The sequence below is a fragment of the Moschus berezovskii genome, chromosome 18, assembly GCF_049115385.1.
Source record: "Moschus berezovskii isolate FMDL1 chromosome 18, NW_MosBer_1.0, whole genome shotgun sequence".
In the NCBI taxonomy this organism is placed as follows: Eukaryota; Metazoa; Chordata; class Mammalia; order Artiodactyla; family Moschidae; genus Moschus; species Moschus berezovskii.
Genome location: NC_142477.1, coordinates 5,750,820 through 5,769,561, shown reverse-complemented (window position 1 = coordinate 5,769,561; position 18,742 = coordinate 5,750,820). Strand labels below are relative to the sequence as shown.

Genomic DNA, 18,742 nt, shown 5'->3' with positions numbered 1-18,742 from the left:
TGGAGGCTGCCTTCAGCCTCACAGGACTTGAGGCTCCCCAGGGCCCCCCACGCTTGGCTCCTCCTGGGCTGTCACTGCAGGTAAGAGGCCTTGTGACCGGCAAAAGGCCTTGCTGTGGGCAATTTGCTGCCCCCTCTTCACCCCAGAAGCTCTGATGTGGTGTGTTGGGACTGGCCTGAGAACCAGGGGTCTCACCAGCTTCTCAGAAGCTGAAGGCAGTCTGAGGCCATGACGCATCTGCCCCGGGCTACAGGGCAGCCGGTCCCATATGCACTGTCAACTTCAGCCTCCTCGGCGGGGCCACGGCCAGGTCCAGCATCTTAACAGGTGCTCAGAAGGTGCCTGGTGGACATTCCGTGGACTCGTAGTCACCGTGTACGGCGCCCAGCTTAATAAGAGTTCCACAAATAATGGCTGAATGAAAATGAAAATGCCCGAACAGACACAATGACTCCAGACCCTGAGTCTGAGGTCAGACGGGAGGTAGGACCTCGCGGTGGCCCAGGATGGGGCCAGGGCCCTCTAGTGCTGGTAAGGGGGCGGGCACTCCTGCCCCCACACCTGTCCCTGCAGCTCCAGGCCACCCTGGTGGGGATGGGGACGATTTAGCGGCCCCATAAGGGCACTGGCTTTCACCCACTGAGTCTGTGGCTGGAGAGCGTGTTGCATGGAGCCAGCCGGGTGAGGAGTGACCTCTGTGTGACCCGCGTCAGCCCCAACTGCTAGTGACCCTCTCGGTGCTGGGGTCTCCGGCATGGTGTTGCTAGGACTTGGGGGAGGGGTCAGCTGACTGCCATTTAAAATACAGTCAGTGAGTGTGTGAGGTGGGGCCTGTGGACACACCCCACGTCCAGCAGTCCCCCAGCGCCCCCCCCACCCTACCTCCAGAGGATGAGCTGGAAAAGGAGGGCAGTTTTTCCCGTCAGGCCCTGGGATGGAGAATGTGGCTCCCCTTGTGGAAATCTTTTACTCATTAACTCAACGGAACCAAGAACGCTTTGCAGGTCGGGCGCTCTCAGCTCCGAGTCCAGCCTGCGCTTGGGGGCCAGAGGCCTTCCCGGCCCAGCACCCCTCTGCCTTCCCTGGGTCGCTCCCGCAGGGCGCAGGGGAGGGTGCAGGGTGGGCGCGCATGGTAGCCGCCCAGGGACAAGGCCCAGCTCTCTTAGCAGACTAGGGGAGCGGGTTTAAGTCCTGGTCTCCCACCCTGGAGCTCTGGGACCCTCTTCCCAATGTCTCCCCCGCCTCCCCCATTGCCGCGTCCAGCCGGTGCAGGGGGTGGGGACGCCTGCACGGGTCTCTGCAGCGCCCCAGAGGGCACCCAGGGACTGGCTGTGAGAGGCACCCCGAGGCTTTCCACGGGGACCTCTTTTTCACCGGGGCCCCTTTCGGTGCCAACGCGCAGAACCTCTCGGGAGGCGAATGTGACGCCTCGGAGCCCAGCGAGCATCTCCCCGCGCAGAGGGAGGCGGGCCCGCTGGCGGGGGCGGGCGGGCAGCGCGCTCTGTCCCTGGAGGGGCCTGGCCCTGCGCCCACCGCCAAGATGCCCGCGGCCGAGGGCTGGCTGCCCGGGGTGCATGGGACCCCTCGCATCACTGCCCCCGCCCGCCTCCGGGAGCCGCAGGGCCAGGGTTGGCTGTTCTTAGCCACATCCGCACGGCCCCGGCCTCACCGCGGGCAGTTAAAGTTAAACGAGATGCGCCATCCGGGAGCAAGGTCCTCGGCCCACGGCCGCGCCCTGGTCCGCACTCCGGCCTCCCTCCCGTCGTGGCCCCTGAGGTGTGTGCGGGGCGGGGGCCACAGCCTCCGGCCTCGTGTCCAGGCAGGGAAGTCCAGGGTCAGGCATCAGGCGTGGATGCTGGTCTGGGCCTCAGGGGACCATCTCCCCTGGAAACCCTCTGGCCCCAGTCCTGCAGAGCAGAGTACCCCTATTCCCAGGAGTCCCACGGCACAGACTTCAGCCCACGCGCCTGGGGACACAGAAGGTGGCCGTGGGGCAGCACGCGCGCTGTTCTGGCCCCTGCGGGACCGTTCGTTTTCCTGAAGCCAGTGCTGTCTGGGGTCGGCGGTGCAGTTTCCTCCGAAGGGACACTGAATGTCCTATTTATGTTTATGCCCCCCCACGCCCCAGGCTGCTGGCCTCCAGCCCCCTGCTCGCTGCTTTGCCCCTTCTGCAGGGCCAGCATCTGCCCTCAGCCCCTGCCCTCCACGGGCACCTCGCCAGGCACTCCATGCCTTCGGCCTTGGGGAGCCCCCTTTGTGTGGACTCATTCTCCACCAGACGTGACTCTCCCGTTGCTCAGGGCCTGGCTGTGCAGTGGAGGTGACACTGACTGCCCCCAGCCGCCTGTGACCCGCGGGGGTCACGCTGGGGACCCTCGCTTCCCGGTGATGGTGTGTTTCAGGGGGACACGTCTGCCTCGCGGTGCGGGGCCCCTGTGGGCAGGTCATCCGGAGCCCGCGGCAGCCTCCCCACCAGCTCTCTTGAGAGAACTTGTGCGCCTTCTCTTGAATTTCCTCCCTGCGCTGGTGCATCTGTCTTCGTCCTCTGTCTTCTGAGAGGCCTCTAACTTCATCTTCCAGCTCCTCCGTTGAGTCTTCAGTTTCTGCTCCAGTATTTTCTCACATTTAACAAAAGGTTTGTAATCGCTGAACGCACTTTTTTGTTGAGGTTGCGGCTCCTTTTCCCACAGGTTTCCTCGCATCATCCGGCCACTGGCTTTTGGGCCCCAGACCTCCCATGCCCACCCCCAGCGGTGGCTGATGGGCTGTCCTTGCCCGCAGGTGGCCAGACCTCACAGGGCCCAGAGGGAGTTTGTGGGCCGCAAGGGTCAAGGGCTGGGATGCCAGCATTTTCAGGTCCCTCCTTCCTGCTGGCCCTGCCGAAAATCTAAGAATAAAGGAAATAAATCGCCCTTTTGTTTTTTCCGGGCTTGGGAAAGAAGCATTTAATCCACCTTCCTTGCATGAATCTGACTTTCATCTTTATGGCTGCCCAGAAAGGTCTAGCCTTATCCTTATATGATGAGGAAATCTGGTCTACAAGGGATAAAACAGTAATGTGTTAGTGACCTCAGAACAGAAATCACTCAAATGTGCAGAAACCCTGACTCTCGATCCCTCAGACAGGTGGGGCTCCATTAAGCAACCCCAGCATGGGGGGCCATGGGGACCCCTGGGGGCCAGCAGTAGTGGGTGGGGGGCCATGGGGGGTCCTGGGGACCAGCAGTGGGGAAGCGTTGGGGGGAGGGGCAGCGTCCAGGGAAGGGCCCTTGGGCAGCTGCTGCACGTGGTCCTGAGTCTCCTGCGTGCTGGGGGCGCAGAGTGGTCCCAGTGAGGGTATGAGAACCAGCTTCTCATTCCAGCTTCTCTCACGACCTGGTGCCCATGTGGGGTCCTCTGATGGCCTCCCCGCCTCGGGAACCCTTTGCCCTCTGCAGCGCGGTATCCATATCAGAAATCGATAGTCCCACGGCTTCCTGCTGCTCTGGCTCCGGGAAGTGGCCCATGACAAAGTCCTGGCTTTGGGGGCCATGCTGGGAGCGCCCTGATAGTGGTGGCTGCAGCAACAGAGCCGCCGCGTGAATGGCAGGCACGTTTTATGACACCTTGGAACGTTGACCACACACTTTATCTGCAGAAAACATGTTCTTGGAGAAAACACCTTGCTGAAATTTTTCACATGAAAGTATAAAGGTCAATGGAGGGCTTCCTTGGTGGCTCAGATGGTAAAGGGCAATGAGATATAATCCTGCTCCCCTACAGGAAATCTGTTTGCAGATTCTCCAAGCCCAGCACCGCCCCCCCCCACCCCTGCCCCTAGCAAAGTGAAGCATCCTGTGTCCTGGCTCCGGTGGACTTCAAAGCAAATCTGATTGTTACCCTCAGTCACCAAGCCAACCACCAGCCCCACTGAGGTTGGCTTGTCTCCTCCCACAATGGCGCCCTGTGATGTAATTAACTTTCTGTTCTTGAATCTTAGAACTTTGAAAAATGCCTTTTCTGCTTTGTTTGGCCTCCAGGGCCACCAGCCTCCAGCTTCCTCATTCTATAACAGCAGAGTCACTGAGTACATGCCATTCTGGGCCCTTTTTACATCTCGTGCAGAGAGAGGGTTTGTGTGGTGCTGGGGTCTGTGTGGCCCTGATGGAAACCTTAGTTCTTCTTGCCTTGGCTGTTTTTGCTGGTGTGTGCCTGGCATAGCTCATGTTCAGTGAATCCTTTTGTGGAGTAAGTTCTCAGTGACCTGATCACCAGCTACTCCAGCAAGCATGCCCTGTGACTGCGTGAATCGTCTGCGCCTGGGCCTCTGCCATGGCTCCCCGCTCGGGGCCCAGCCAGAGCAGCTCCTCAGACCCCTTGAGGCCCCGCCCCCCAAGCTTACCTGCCCTTCACCCAGTGTTTCTCACACCTGCTCCAGCTTCACTGGAAGACAGATCAGTAGAAATCATCTAATCTGAAGTATTTCTCAAGTCTCTAAGTTTATATTTTTCATCAAATCAGGGACACTTTTGGTCATCATTTCTGCAGATTTTTCTACCCTGTTTTCCCTCTCCTCTTTCTCGGGCTCCAACTTTACATACGTTGTATCTACTGTTATCATCACACACACCACAGAGGCTCTGTCCGCTTTTTTCTTTGTACTTTGGATCATTTCTACTGTTGTCTCTATCCGCAGTTAAGCTTATCCATTGACTTTTTTTGTATCAGATATTGAATTCTTCAGTCGTAGAGTTCCAATTTGGTTCTTTTAGATATCTTCTATTTTAAGGGCCAGCAGATTACGTCCATGGGCTGCCTGACTGTTTTTGTAAATAAAGTCTTATTAGAGCACAGTGGTGTCCATCTGTTCATGTACGTCAGGGCTGTTTTTGCGCTACAGTGGCAAATGGAGCAATTGAAAATCAGAGTGTAAGCCCACAAACCTAAACAGTTTACTATCTGGCTCTTTTAGGAAAAAAAAAGAAAAAGCCAAATCCTATTCTGTTCTACCACTGAGACTGACTCTTTGTTAATTCATTACAAACATATTTTCCTTTACATCCTTGAGCATGGTTGCAATAGGTGTTTTTAAATCCTTATCTGCTGCAAGGATTTAGCAACATCTGGGTCACCTTGAGGTCTCCACTGGTTTACAGACCCTGTTTTCCTGTTTCTTCACATGTCTAGTAATTCTGCATTGCTTCCAGGACACTCTGACTGACGCATTGTAGAGACTCTATTCTGTTATGTTCTTCTGAAGAGCACTGATTTCTGTGGTTGCTGTGGGTCACTGTTGTTTTGCCAGGACTGGGCTGAAACTCCAAGTGTGTCTCCCTGTGGTGAGAACAGCTGAAGCCTCTGGATTTTTAGCTTCTGCAGGCATCTCAGGACCTGACTCTTGTGTGTGATTCAAGGGTCAGCCAGATACTTCCAGCATCCACACAGAACCTGGGGTTTGGCCTGTCGAGCTCTCTCCTTTCTGGGACCTGCCTCCTGCCTTTTCGGTTGCTGTGGTCACCCTGAGCTCTGATTCTTCAATCCAGTCAGACTACAGGCTTCTGTTTGAGTGCTGGCTACTCTCCATGACCCCAGGGAACACCTGCCCTCTGGAAAGCAGCCATAAGGAAACTTGGAAACCGATTCGTGCTGGCCTCTGCCTCAAAGGGTAGGTCGCTCTGGTCTCTGTCTGTGGGCTCTCTGCAGTGCTGTGGGTGTTTCTCCAGACCTCATGGTCATTAACCAGGGGACAGATGGCTGGGCAACTCTTGACAGTGGCTCCTTTGCTGGGGCAATGGGCGCGACGCCACTGGTGCTGTGAGGTGTAACTGTCACAAAGTCTAAGCTACAGCCAGTCATGAAGCCACACGAAAGCAGAGCTGAAACATGCGCCTCTGTGTGTGGAGCGTGTGGAGCAGACTGATGCGGAGCAGGGGTGAGAAGGCTCCTGGGGAGAAGGCGCAGCTCGTGGAGAGGGGCTGGTGGCTGCAGACCCACCTGTGGGCAGGGACGAGGCCGCTCACGCGTGACTTCACTTGACAACACTTTTGTTTATTACTTTTAATGTGGTGCTGGAGAAGACTCCTAAGAGTCCCTTGCACTGCAAGAAGATCCAACCAGTCAATCCTAAAGGAAATCAGTCCTGAATATTCATTGGAAGGACTGGTGTTGAAGCTGAAACTCCAATACTCTGGCCACCTGATGCGAAGAACTGACTTATTGAAAAAGACCCTGATGCTGGAAAAGATTGAAGGCAGGAGGAGAAGGGGACGACAGAGGATGAGATGGTTGGATGGCATCTCTGACTCAATGGACATGAGTTTGAGCAAACTCTGGGAGTTGGTGATGGACAGGGAGGCCTGGTGTGCTGCAGTCCATGGGGTCACAAAGAGTCGGACACGACAGAGTGACTGAACTGATTCTGAGTGTGTATAATTATATGTGACATCATCAGTCACACTGCTGTGTGGCTGCTACCTGCCCTATAGGGGACAGCATCTGGGTGGATGTCTCTGAAGACAGAATGAGGGTCCTTGGGCCAGTATCTGTCCAGGAAGGGGCCTCAGGGAGGCTGCAGAGGGTACTGGAGAGTCAGAACTGGGGCCTGTGTGGGTTTGTGTCACTGCATGTGGTGTGGGGTGTCCCTGTGCCTGAGTGTCCCTGTGTGCATGTCTGGATGTCCCTGAGTGTGTCTGTGTGTCCCTGGGTGTTTGTGTGTCCCTAAGTGTGTGTCTGTATGTCCCTATGTGTGTGTGTCTTTGTGTCCCTGAGTGTGTGTCTGTGTGTCCCTGAGTGTGTCTGTGTGTCCCTGTGTGTGTGTCTGTGTGTCCCTGAGTGTGTGTCTGTGTGTCCCTATGTGTGTGTCTGGGTGTCCCTGAGTGTGTGTCTGGGTGTCCCTGAGTGTGTGTCTGTGTGTCCCTGAGTGTGTGTCTGTGTGTCCCTGGGTGTGTGTCTGGGTGTCCCTGTGTGTGTCTGTGTGTCCCTGTGTGTGTGTCTGTGTGTCCCTGTGTGTGTGTCTGTGTGTCCCTGAGTGTGTGTCTGGGTGTCCCTGTATGTATCTGTATGTTCCTGTGTGTCCCTGAGTGTGTCTGTGTGTCCCTGTGTCCCTGTGTGTGTGTCTGGGTGTCCCTGGGTGTGTCTGGAGGTCCCCGAGTGTGTGTCTGTGTGTCCCCGAGTGTGTGTCTGTATGTCCCTGTGTGTGTGTCTGGGTGTCCCTGGGTGTGTCTGGAGGTCCCCGAGTGTGTGTCTGTGTGTCCCCGAGTGTGTGTCTGTATGTCCCTGAGTGTGTGTCTGTGTGTCCCTGGGTGTGTATCTGGGTGTCCCTGAGTGTGTCTGTGTGTCCCTGTGTATATGTCTGTGTGTCCCTGTGTGTGTGTCTTTGTGTCCCTGGGTGTGTGTCTGTGTGTCCCTGGGTGTGTATCTGTGTGTCCCTGGGTGTGTGTCTGGGTGTCCCTGTGTGTGTCTGGGTGTCCCTGTGTGTGTGTCTTTGTGTCCCTGAGTGTGTGTCTGGGTGTCCCTGTATGTATCTGTATGTTCCTGTGTGTCCCTGAGTGTGTCTGTGTGTCCCTGTGTGTGTGTCTGTGTGTCCCTGTGTATATGTCTGGGTGTCCCTGGGTGTGTGTCTGGGTGCCCCGAGTGTGTCTGTGTGTCCCATGACTGTGTCCCTGTGTGTGTCTCTGTATCCTGTATGTGTCTGTGTGTTTTTGCCTGAGTGTGTGACATCCCAGGTCCTACGTGGACCCGCTTGTCCCCTGGAGCAGGCAGAGCCCCAGTCCTCCCACCCTTCTCTCTGAAAGTGTTGCACTGTTTGACTGCTCTGAAGCAGGTCTGGATGTACAGTTAAAGTAAAACCAAGGGCTTTACTGTGCCTCTGCATTGCATGGACTCAGCTGAAATCTGCTGAGAGATCCCAGGGGCGGTGGCCTCGGACAGCCTGACCCCAGGCCTGAGGTCCCAGGCCATGTTCCAAGAGGGCGTGAAGATGGTTGGCAGTAACTTCCCAGCTCCCGCCCTACTCAGGGCCCCTCCATAATGGCTGGCTGGCACGGGTGCCTCTGACCTTTAACATCAGTCCGAGGGTTGTAATTACAGGTCGAGGCATGTGTCCCGTGCTGTGACCATCGTGTGGCTGAGCTCAATTAGCTGTAACTCGCCAGGCCTCCGCCATCAGTGACCTGTGGGTTGGGAGGTCCCTGTGAAAGGCTGGGCTGCCCCAGGCCGGCCTCACCCGGTTCCTGGGGACCGGCCTCCACGGGGCCCCTGGTCTGTCCTGCACAGAGAGTTTCCCTGTCTCCCTCGGGCACCAGCATTCTGCGTGCTCCTGGCCCCCCCACAGCTCCTGTCCGTGAGGTGGCCTGTGGGTCTCGACCAGGCCTTGGCCCCACAGTGGACGCACACTCGGGCCCCGTGTTGGCCCTGACGCACGAGGTGCTGGAGTCATCGGGCTGTCTCTGTCATCCCAGCCAGTGGGCTTCCTGGCCAACTCGGCTCTGATGGGGAAGGCTGCCCCCCAAACTCGCTTCCCAGGGCACTCCCCCGGGACAAGGGCCCTCTGTGTCCACGGCCTGGCTCCGTGTCCGCGGCCCAGGCGCTGGGGGGCTGGACGTGGAGACCATGCAGCAGTGCGGCTCAAGGCGCCGAGGTCACTGCTCTGACTTGCTTTGTGGGCCCTTCTGTCTTCAGAGTAAAGGAGACAAAGGTTAGGAGGGTGATTGGGCCCTTGGCTACCAGGCCCCCTGCAGGTCCCCCCAGAGCAAAGCAGGGTGCTGGCAGGCACTGGGGAGGAGCAGGTGGCGATCCTGTGACTCCCCCACCATCCTCCCGGCTTCCCCAGGAGACTCAGCCACCTGTGGCCTCAAAGGCGGGAAGCAGAGGGCCCAGAGGTTGCTCTGGCCGCCGGTCATCCTGGTCATCTCATGGAAGCTGTGGCAGGAGTGTCTGTCATAACTACACTCAGGCCGAGGCTGAAGGGAGGGTCTGGCCCATAGGGACATGACCCCACAGGGAGCAACTGCCCTCCTGGCAGGTGGACAGCATCTCCGGGCTGGCCACAGCAGGTGTGCTTGCCCAGGGCGCTTGGAGCTTGGCCCACTAGCTGCTAAAACGCCCATTATGGGCTTAATGGCTGAGCCACTCACAAATTGCCATTTAAAATCAATCAAGTCTTCAGCTTAATTAGCTCATTACCATGCAGTCTGCTGTCTGGTGGTCACGGGAGAAGGGGAGCACCACCCGCGGCCTGACTGCCGGGTCAGAGGATTGCTCACAAGGAATTCCCATCATGCAGAGACCCGGAGCTACGGGCAGGGACAGAGAACAGGAGCCCCATGCCCACCCCACGGACTGCTGCTTCCCCCTCCCCTAAGACCAGAAAGACCAACTGGGAACCAGGGGCCAACCGGACGCCAGAGCCCTCAGACCACAGGGAGGGACAGCCCTGCCTGCCCCGATCGCTAGCTCCAGGGACGGCCTGTGGCCCACATGGCAGCAAGCTTGCCTCAGGGCGGCCTCCGCTCCTGGGGGCAGTGGGGTGGACAGAGCCACGTGATGGGGTGGGGAGGGAGCAGGGGGTGGAGGACTCCCCTGGAGGAAAACATCAGTGAGAAACGGGAAAGTTCCCACAGGTTTTGACATCACAGACAAGGAACAGAACACAGACACAGTAGGACAGGAGCTCACACTGAGACAGTGCGATAGTGGTGGAAATAAAAACTGGAAAAGAGCAGACACAGTGAGGTCTTAGAAATAAACTATAAACATTAGAAAAGACCCTGATGCTGGGAAAGATTGAAGGCAGGAAGAGAACGGGACAACAGAGGATGAGATGGTTGGATGGCATCACCACTCAATGGACATGAGTCTGAGCAGGCTCCAGGAGTTGGCTATGGACAAGGAGTCCCGGTGTGCTGCAGTCCATGGGGTCGCAAAGAGTCGGACATGACTGAGCGACTGAACTGAACTGACCTTTGAAAGTGAAAATGCACCCGTGCACGTGCGTGAAGAGCTGCCCGTTGATAAGAAAAGGCTGATAACTCGGTAACACAGTAGCAAAGGCCATGATACTTGGGTCACAGAACAGGAAATGTCTCCCAAATGAGATCAGACGCTCAGCCTCACTCACAATGAGACAGTCAGATTAAATCTCCGGGAAATGCCTTTTCCCATCTGCCTGGGATGAGGGACAGGTGTGCCCCCGCCGTGGGCAGGTGAGGTGGATCTGTTCAGGACACAGATGAGTGCTTAGCAGGCCCTGCCCTGCTCAGAGGCGCGTGTCCAATGCTGACGGACGGAGAAATTGGAATAGCACGCCTGTCTGTCCACATTGTGTGTGTGTGCGCATATGTATGTATGCGTCTGTGGTGTGTATACGTGTGTGTGTAGTGTATGTGTGGATGTCTGTGTGTATGTGTGTGTGTGTGTGTGTGTGTGTCTATTTTTTCTCAATGGGTGAAAAGCTCAGATCACTTTTTCTGTGGGTTTTCAGGGCTTCCTTCCAAGCAGGAGCATCTGGTCAGAAGTCAGCCTGTGTCTTATCCACCCTTTGTCCAAATTATTAAGTTTTTCTAGTAACCATACAGAAATGTGGCCGAGGATTAGGACTCTGAGTCCCAAAGGGGAGAGTTTTGTTGTTGTCGTCGTTAAGGGTCACCTGGCTCCTTGGCACCTTCCTGCCCCGCTGGCCCCACAGCTGCCAGAGACAACTGTGATCTGAGACCTGTCATGAACGTCTACTTTGGGGAGACATTTGGATGAAGAGCAAACTCTGAGCCTAAGCTGAAACTGGCCTGCTGTCTTGGCAGGGTTGTGCTGGGGTCGGCTGGCACTGGCCACACCTGGCCCTGGACCTGACGACCCTGCAGTGCTGGCCTCTTCAAAGGGGCCCCCGACCAGTGGTCACCAGGCATGGACCCCTGGAGCCTGGCCGGGGCAGGAGGCACAGGTTTCTGGGAACAGCATCTGGGGCTGGCAGGGTGGTCCTCCATGCAGCTTACTCAGGGCGCGCTGGGGCTTTTGAGGCGCAGGAGTGGAGGCCATGCGCAGTCCAGGAGAGGCACAGCCTCACAGCGGCTCAGCAAGCAGGGGACTCAGGCTGCACTGTGGCTCTGGCTCTGGGCGGACTTTCTAACTCGGCTCCCAGATGCCAAGTGGCAGGAGGAAGAGGAGAGGACACCCGCCATCTGTGGACTCAGTGAGCCCCTGGGAGGCGAGGTGAGAGCCCAGGTCTTTCTGTGACGGCATCACTCCGAGGGACCAGTGCAGATTCCTGGGTCCAGGCCTGCTGAGCCTGGTGTCCTGGTGGGGCCCGGGGCCTGCAGGGAGGGCTCTGGGCTGGGCTGAGGGGTGGGAGCAGGCCGTGAAGAAAGAGATGCATACCTCCGACCCCAGTGGGCGGCCAGCTGGGCACGTGCGTGCAGGGAACAGGTGCGGCGGGGCCTGGGCTTCTGGGCTCCTGCCCGTCTCTTGGTCAGGGACCCTCCCATGCTGGGTTCGAGGGCCCTCCAGGGGATCGAGAGCCTGCAGACCTCAGGGAGGCTAAGCTCAGGCCTCCCGCTGAGGGGCAGGGCGGGGCAGGAGGGTTTCCAGGAAGCACGGCCCCCACTCCGGCCCCCCACCTGGAGCTCACAGGCAGCCTCCTGCGTGGGCACCTCAGGCCATGCAGCCAGAGGCCCCCCTGTGGGCTGGGAACTGTGTCCCATGGAAATGATGAGGCGCCAGCCTCCTGGCTTCTGAGATCATCCGTGAAGGCGGGACCCCACTGCTGGCTTCCTGGGTGGCTGCCCTCACAGGACCCCCCATCAGAGGACCTTGTCCTGACATCCAGATGACCCGCTGCTGCTGCGGTGCCCGAGCCTGGGAGGCCTGCGGGCTCCTGGGGGTCACCCAGAGGGGCCTCAGGGCCTCAGGGCCCATTCTGCCCCACTGGCTGAGGCCTGAGGCTCCCTGGGCCACAGAGCAGGGCCCACGCCTGCCCCACTGCGCCTCAACCAGACCTGGAGAGGACTGTCCTGGGGAAGAGAGACAGATCTTCTGAGAGCCAGCATCTGGCCCCCAAATGTGCGCAAGCCGCCGGTGATGGGTCAGGCTGAGGACATGGTTTGGTGCTCCTGGGTCAGAACCCAGGTCCCAGCTGGCTACGGTGCGTCGGCCAGGCTCTCATGGATCATACCCTGTGTTGTGTCTCCTCCCTGACCACGCTGCTCTTGGGTTCTCTCATCTCGAGAGACAATCCTTAGAATACAAAAGAAGACTTCTTAACAAACAGACCTTTGTTTTTCAGTCACACAGTCGAGTCCGACTCTTTGCCACCCATGGACTGCAGCACCCCAGGCCTCCCTGTCCATCACCATCTCCTGGAGTTCACTCAAGCTCATGTCCACTGAGTCAGTGATGCCATCCAACCATCTCATCCTCTGTCGTCCCCTTCTCCTCCCGCCTTCAATCTTTCCTAGCATCAAGGTCTTTTCCAATGAGTCAGCTCTTCTCATAAGGTGGCCAAAGTATTGGAGTTTTAGCTTCAGCATCAGTCCTTCCAATGAATATTCAGGCTTGATTTCCTGTAGGATTGACTGGTTTAATCTCCTTGCTGTCCAAGGGACTCTCAAGAGTCTTCTCCGACACCAAAGTTCAAAAACATCAATTCTTTGGCACTCAGCCTTCTTTATGGTCCAACTCTCACATCCATATCTGATTACTGGAAAAAACCATAGCTTTGACTATTTGGACCATTGTAGGCAAAGTAATCAATCTCTTTGCTTTTTCATACACTGCCTAGGTTTGTCATAGCTTTCCTTCCAAGGAGCGAAGAAGTGAAGTGAAGTCCCTCCATCGTGTCCGACTCTTTGCGACCCCATAGACTGTAGCCTACCAAGCTCCTCTGTCCATGGGATTTTCCAGACAATAGTACTGGGGTGGATTGCCATTTCCTTCTCCAGGGGATCTTCCCAACCCAGGGCTCGAACCCGGGTCTCCCGCATTGTAGACAGACGCTTTACCGTCTGAGCCACCAGGGAAGTCCAAAATGTAAGTAATGTCAGGAGTGGGATAGCATCCTTTAATTTCATGACTGCAGTCATCGACCTCAGTCATTTTGGAGCCCAAGAAAATAAAGTCTGTTCCTGTTTCCATTGTTTCCCATCTATTTGCCATGAAGTGATGGGACCAGATGCCATGATTTAGTGTTTTGAATGTTGAGTTTTAAAGCCGGCTTTTTCACTCTCCTCTTTCACCCTCATCAAGAGACTCTTTAGTTCTTCTTTGCTTTCTTCCATGAGGGTGGTGTCATCTGCATTTCTGAGGTGATTGATTTCTCCCGGCAATCTTGATTCCAGCTTGTGATTCATCCAGCCCAGCATTTTGAATGATGTACTCTACATATACTTTAAATAAGCAGGGTGACAATATGTAGCTTCCATGTACTCCTTTCCTAATTTTGAACCAGCCTGTTGTTCCACGTGGCCGGTTCTAACTGTTGCTTCTTGATGTGTATACAGGTTTTGCAAGAGGTAGGTAAGGTGGTCTGGTATTACCGTCTCTAAGAATATTTGTTTGTTGGCATCCACAATAGTTTGTTGTGATCCACACAATCAAAATGCTCTGGTGTAATCAATGAAGCAGAAGTAGATGGTTTCTGGAATTCTCTTGCTCTTTCTATGATGGATGTTGACAATTTGATCTCCGGTTCCTCTGCCTTTTCTAAATCCAGCTTGTACATCTGGAGGTTTTCTGTTCATATACTGTTGAAGCCTGGCTTGGAGAATTTTGAGCATTACTTTGCTGGCGTGTGAGATGAGTGCAACTGTGCGGTAGTTGGAACAGTCTTTGGCATTACCTTTCTTGGGGACTGGAATGAAAACTGACCTTTTCCAGAGCTGTGGCCACTGCTGAGTTTTCCAAATTTGCTGGCACATTGAGTGTAACACTTTCACAGCATCATCTTTTAGAATTTGAAATAGCTCAGCTGGAATTCCATCAGCTCCACTAGCTTTGTTCATAGTGATGCTTCCTAAGGCCCACTTGACTTCATATTCCAGGATGTCTGGCTCTAGGTGAGTGACCACACCATCATTTTTATCTGGGTCATGAAGATCTTTTTTGTACAATTCTTCTGTGTATTCTTGCCACCTATTCTTAATAGCTTCTGTTAGTTCCACATCATTTCTGTCCTTTATCGAGCCCATCTTTGCATGAAATGTTCCCTTGGTATCTCTAATTTTCTTGAAGAGATCTCTAGTCTTTTGCATTCTATTGTTTTCCTCTATTTCTTAGCACTGATCACTGAGGAAGGCTTTCTTAGCTCTCCTTGCTATTCTTTGGAACTCTGCATTCAGATGGGTATATCTTTCCTTTTCTCCTTGCCTTTCACTTCTCTTCTTTTCTATTTGTAAGGCCTCCTCACATAACCATTTTGCCTTTTTGCATTTCTTTTTCTTGGGGATGGTTTTGATCACAGTCTCCTGTATAATGTTACAAACCTCCGTCCATAGTTCTTCAGGCACTCTGTCTATCAGATCCAATCCCTTGAATCTATTTCTCAATTCCACTGTATAATCATAAGGGATTTGATTTAGGTCATACCTGAACGGTCTAGTGGTTTTCCCTTCTTTTTTTCAATTAAAGTCAAATTTTGAAGGAGTATATGATCTGAACATGAGTGAAAAAGAGAACTATCTTAAATACCCATCTCTTCTGTCAATATTCCAACTATTTTGAAATCAGACTTAACATGGATTCTTACCACTTTTTCTTTGGAGTCTTAAAATAAAACAAAGGAGAAGTGGCCCCAATGGTGGGACCTCCCTTGAGATCCTGGCAGGGCTGATGGGTGAGAGGGCCAAGGGGCCTGACTGTTGGTGGGCGGACCTTTGGGGTCCTGCTGTCCCCAAGCACGTGACTGTTGTGGGGGGAGTGATTGCAGCTGGGGCACCCTGGAACGTCTGGCCTTAAAGACTGTCCTCCTGGGGGGCAGGGGGGACGTCCTGCATGGGGGCACACCCTTGTAGATATAGCAGGGCTCTAGGCAGGGTGGGGGTCCAGGGCACCAGATACAGCATGAGGGGTGAGGTCAGAGGGGGTCCGTGGGGCCTGGGGCATGGGGCCCACGCTCTGCTCACCTGGCCTCTGTCAAAGCAGCCATGCGGCCCTTCCAGCCTGACTCTACCATGGGGACTCCCTGCAGAAGGGGGCCATTTTCTGAGCAGGAGGCAGGAGACCTCTGAGGATGGTGTCCCAGGGCCGGGTGGACTGGCAGGGTCTCCCAGCCGCATGAGCAGGGGCGGGAGGGAGGTGGCCACCGCCCCGGGTGGGGGGTCTTGTTTCCCGAGCTCAGGTCCTCTCTGTGGAGCCAGGCCGGTCCCCTGACTTCTGCTCCCCCCGCAGGCTTCCACCTATCCCACAAGGTCACCAGCGTGGTCCCTGAGAGTGCCCTGCTCATCGTGCTGGGCCTGGTGCTGGGCGGCATCGTACTGGCAGCCGACCACATCGCCTCCTTCTCGCTCACGCCCACGGTGTTCTTCTTCTACCTGCTGCCACCCATCGTGCTGGACGCCGGCTACTTCATGCCCAACCGGCTCTTCTTTGGCAACCTGGGCACCATCCTGCTATACGCGGTCATTGGCACCGTGTGGAATGCGGCCACCACTGGGCTGTCACTCTACGGCGTCTTCCTCAGTGGCCTGATGGGTGAGTGGGCACCGCCACCCGCCCAGGGGTTGGGGCTCCTGGAGGGTCCCCAGGGTCCTCCGGGTAGGCTCCCAGCAGCTGCGTCTAAGAAAGCACAAGACAAAGAAGACAGGCCTAAAAGAAGAGTGAGTGTAGGGGTCATCCAGAGATGTCACCAGTGGCCACTTAACCTTACTGGGGTTTAATTCATCAACAGCCAGTCCACGCCCATCCTCAGGCCGAGGCATGTGTCCTGCTTGGGAATGAAGTCTGGTCTGACCAGGTTGGCCAGTGGGTGGGGTGGTGGGAATGAGCCGGCTGCTGTCCCCTCCTCCTTGGCAGGGAGGTCAGGTCCAGCCTCAGACCCCAGGGAAGGAGGAGGCAGCCTCTGGCAGAGGGCGACACCTGAGCCCCACACCCGTGGAGCCCAGGTAAACCTGCCCCCGTGCAGAAGGTTGGGTTTCGTTTCTACTGAATCCGGTGGAGAGAAGGCAGACAAGCCTCTCCTCCATCACGTGGGATCTGTGTCTGTGGCTCTTCCCCTGCCCATGTTTCCTGCCAGTTGGTTACTAACCTCAGCCCTGGCATACCTCTGAGGTGCACCCCACCCACCTGGGAGTCAGTCATTATCCATCCGGGAAATGAGCAGGTGGGGCCCTGCTTACTGAGGCTGCGCATATGTGCTGGATGGCACGGCCCTGAACTCGGCCTGGTTCCTGTGTGCCTCTGGGCTCCACGGGCTGAGCTCCTGGTGTTGGGAGGGATGAGGGAGGTGGGGGTGCTGGCACCTCCCTGGGCAGCAGTCTCAGCTCAGCTTCGGCCTCAAACACTTCCACCAGCTGAACCAGACAAGGGACAGGCCCTCCGATAGAAGAGCACATGCCCCCAGCCCCTCCAGTGGGGCTCACGACCTCCTCTGAAATCAGTGACAAAGAAGACATATTGAGAAACACATTGAGGGCTAAGGCACCCCATCTGCAGGAGTCATGTAGGACTTTGTCCTCACCCCTGGGCAGTGCAGGCTTCCTCAAGTCCCCACAGCCATCCAGCACCACCCCCAAGCCCAGCCCTGGAAGCCTCGCAAGGCCGGCATGGTGCCAAACACACCGGCCAGTTTTCCCCAATGCCTGGGCCACAGGGGCCACACAGGTGACATTAGACTGCCATCCCCGGTGATGCCTTCAGGTAGTTGGGACAGCCTAAGGCCACTTCTGGCCCCCAGGCCCAAGGGAATGTTATGGGGTTTGGCTCCCTGAGAGGCCATAGCCGTCTGAGGCCTGTGTTCCGTCCTTGGGATGCAGTGGTCATGGCTGGGTATCAGCCAAGGTCATGGAGCAGGGCAGCACCCAGGGCACACCCGGAGCCCAGTCCTGCAGCCGGCGGACAGGAATGGGTCTCTGCTGTCAGCCCGCTCCCGGCTCTGAGGTCTGCCCCAAGGCTGGGGCACACCACCAAAGAAGGGTCAGCCTGGGTGGCCACAGGTGGGCCAGGCAGCGGGCCTCCTGGGGGCATCTGGGCACAGCAGCCCAGCACCCAGAAACCCCAGGCCACCAAGAGGCCCTGCGGGTGGGCAAGACCGAAGCTGGGGAGGGTCCCGGAACACGCAGTCCGGCAGCTGTGAGCCCACAGTCCCGTCCCTGGGACCTTCCTGGCAGGGCTGGCGTGGGAAGGACTGGCCCTCCAGGGAGGAGGGCTCCCCCTGACGGCCCACTTGTCTTCCAGGAGACCTGAACATCGGGCTACTGGACTTCCTCCTGTTCGGCAGCCTGATCGCTGCCGTGGACCCGGTGGCCGTGTTGGCCGTGTTTGAGGAGGTGCACGTCAACGAGGTGCTGTTCATCATTGTCTTCGGGGAGTCCCTGCTCAATGACGCCGTCACCGTGGTGAGTGCCCAGCAGGATGCGCCTCCTGGTCCTACTCCAGGGCCTCACTGCTAGCATCCCAGCTTTGACTGCAGGCTGGGTGTCCACCCTTGACTGTGGAGTTGTGGGTGATCATGGTGTCATGGAGATCGAGGAGGGGAACTCAGCCAGGCCCAGTGTGCCCGTGGCCTGAGGGCTGGCGGTCCACGTCGGCTCTGGGTAGCCCGGAGAGAAGGGTGGCCCATCCGGATATCAGAGGCCATCCTCCCCAGGCCGGCCATGGGCTCTGGGGAAGTGCGGTCCTGGGGGCAAGCACAGAGGGCCTGTCATCGGTGTGGCTGAGCACCTGCCTGGGGTCTCCTCAGCCCTGCAGGTTCGCAGACATAGTGGGCGTCGTCTCCTCTAAAAGCCCTTCAGCCTCCACATCCTGTAAATGCGTGAACTTCTGCCCAAGCCAGGAAGCTCCTCCCTGGCTCCTCTGAGGCTTGTCTTCCCTACAAAGGAGGAAGCAGGAGAAGCGGGGCACTGTGCTCTGCTCCCCCGACCTTCACAGCTATGCCCATCCCTCCCACACGGTCCCCATGCAGCACCACCAGGTTTCCTTCCATGAACACAGCTTTGCCATCTGCCCCGTGAGGGCCTTCTCCCCCCTGGAGAGCACAGACCTGGGGACACAGAAACATTTCTTCCCAAGGGCCCCACAGCCCCCCGACCCAGGTCGCCCCAGACCTCTTCCCTGGACGTGGAACCAGTGCATGCTTCAGGAGCTTCTCTCAAGAGTACAGTGGGCACCTCCCACACACACAGCCCTGCAGCCTCGGATGAGGTGTTAGGCATTTATCGCCACGTCATAGCAGGATGAGGTTTAAATGTCAGCAGGCAAAGATACCAGGGGTGTCTCCCCACTGACGGGGGCCACATAACGGCAAAGTCGCTGCAAATGAAACTCTGGGTGTGTCTTGGGAAACAAACTAAAGATCATCATGGCAGGCTGGCTTTGTGGCCACCCTGCTTCACCAAGGGCAGGGAAGGCCAGGTTTTCTCTGAGGGTTCTTGTTCCTCCCAGACTGTTGTCCTGCCCCAGACCCCACACTACTGCCCCAGATGAGTTTCCTGCGGTGGTTTTCAGTTTCCCTTCAGATTGCTGCCATGGTCTCCTCACTTGGCCCAAGTCTCACCAGGCCTGGGGCCCGAGATGGGGAGGAGCCAGTGCTGACCGCAGGCTGACGGTGTCCTGTCTGTCTCTG

The 18,742-nt window shown here is 56.6% G+C and overlaps 1 protein-coding gene across 3 annotated transcripts in view; it reads left to right on the top strand.

Annotated features, from left to right (window-relative positions):
- SLC9A3 (solute carrier family 9 member A3) overlaps positions 1-18,742 on the top strand; it is a 40,465-nt gene that overhangs the window by 8,042 nt on the left and 13,681 nt on the right. For all 3 annotated transcript variants that reach the window (XM_088827607.1, XM_088827608.1, XM_055422327.2), the window contains exons 2-3: positions 15,352-15,654; positions 17,356-17,516. In XM_088827607.1, coding sequence (XP_088683733.1) covers positions 15,352-15,654; positions 17,356-17,516 — 464 coding nt within the window. The remainder of the gene's footprint in view (positions 1-15,351; positions 15,655-17,355; positions 17,517-18,742) is intronic.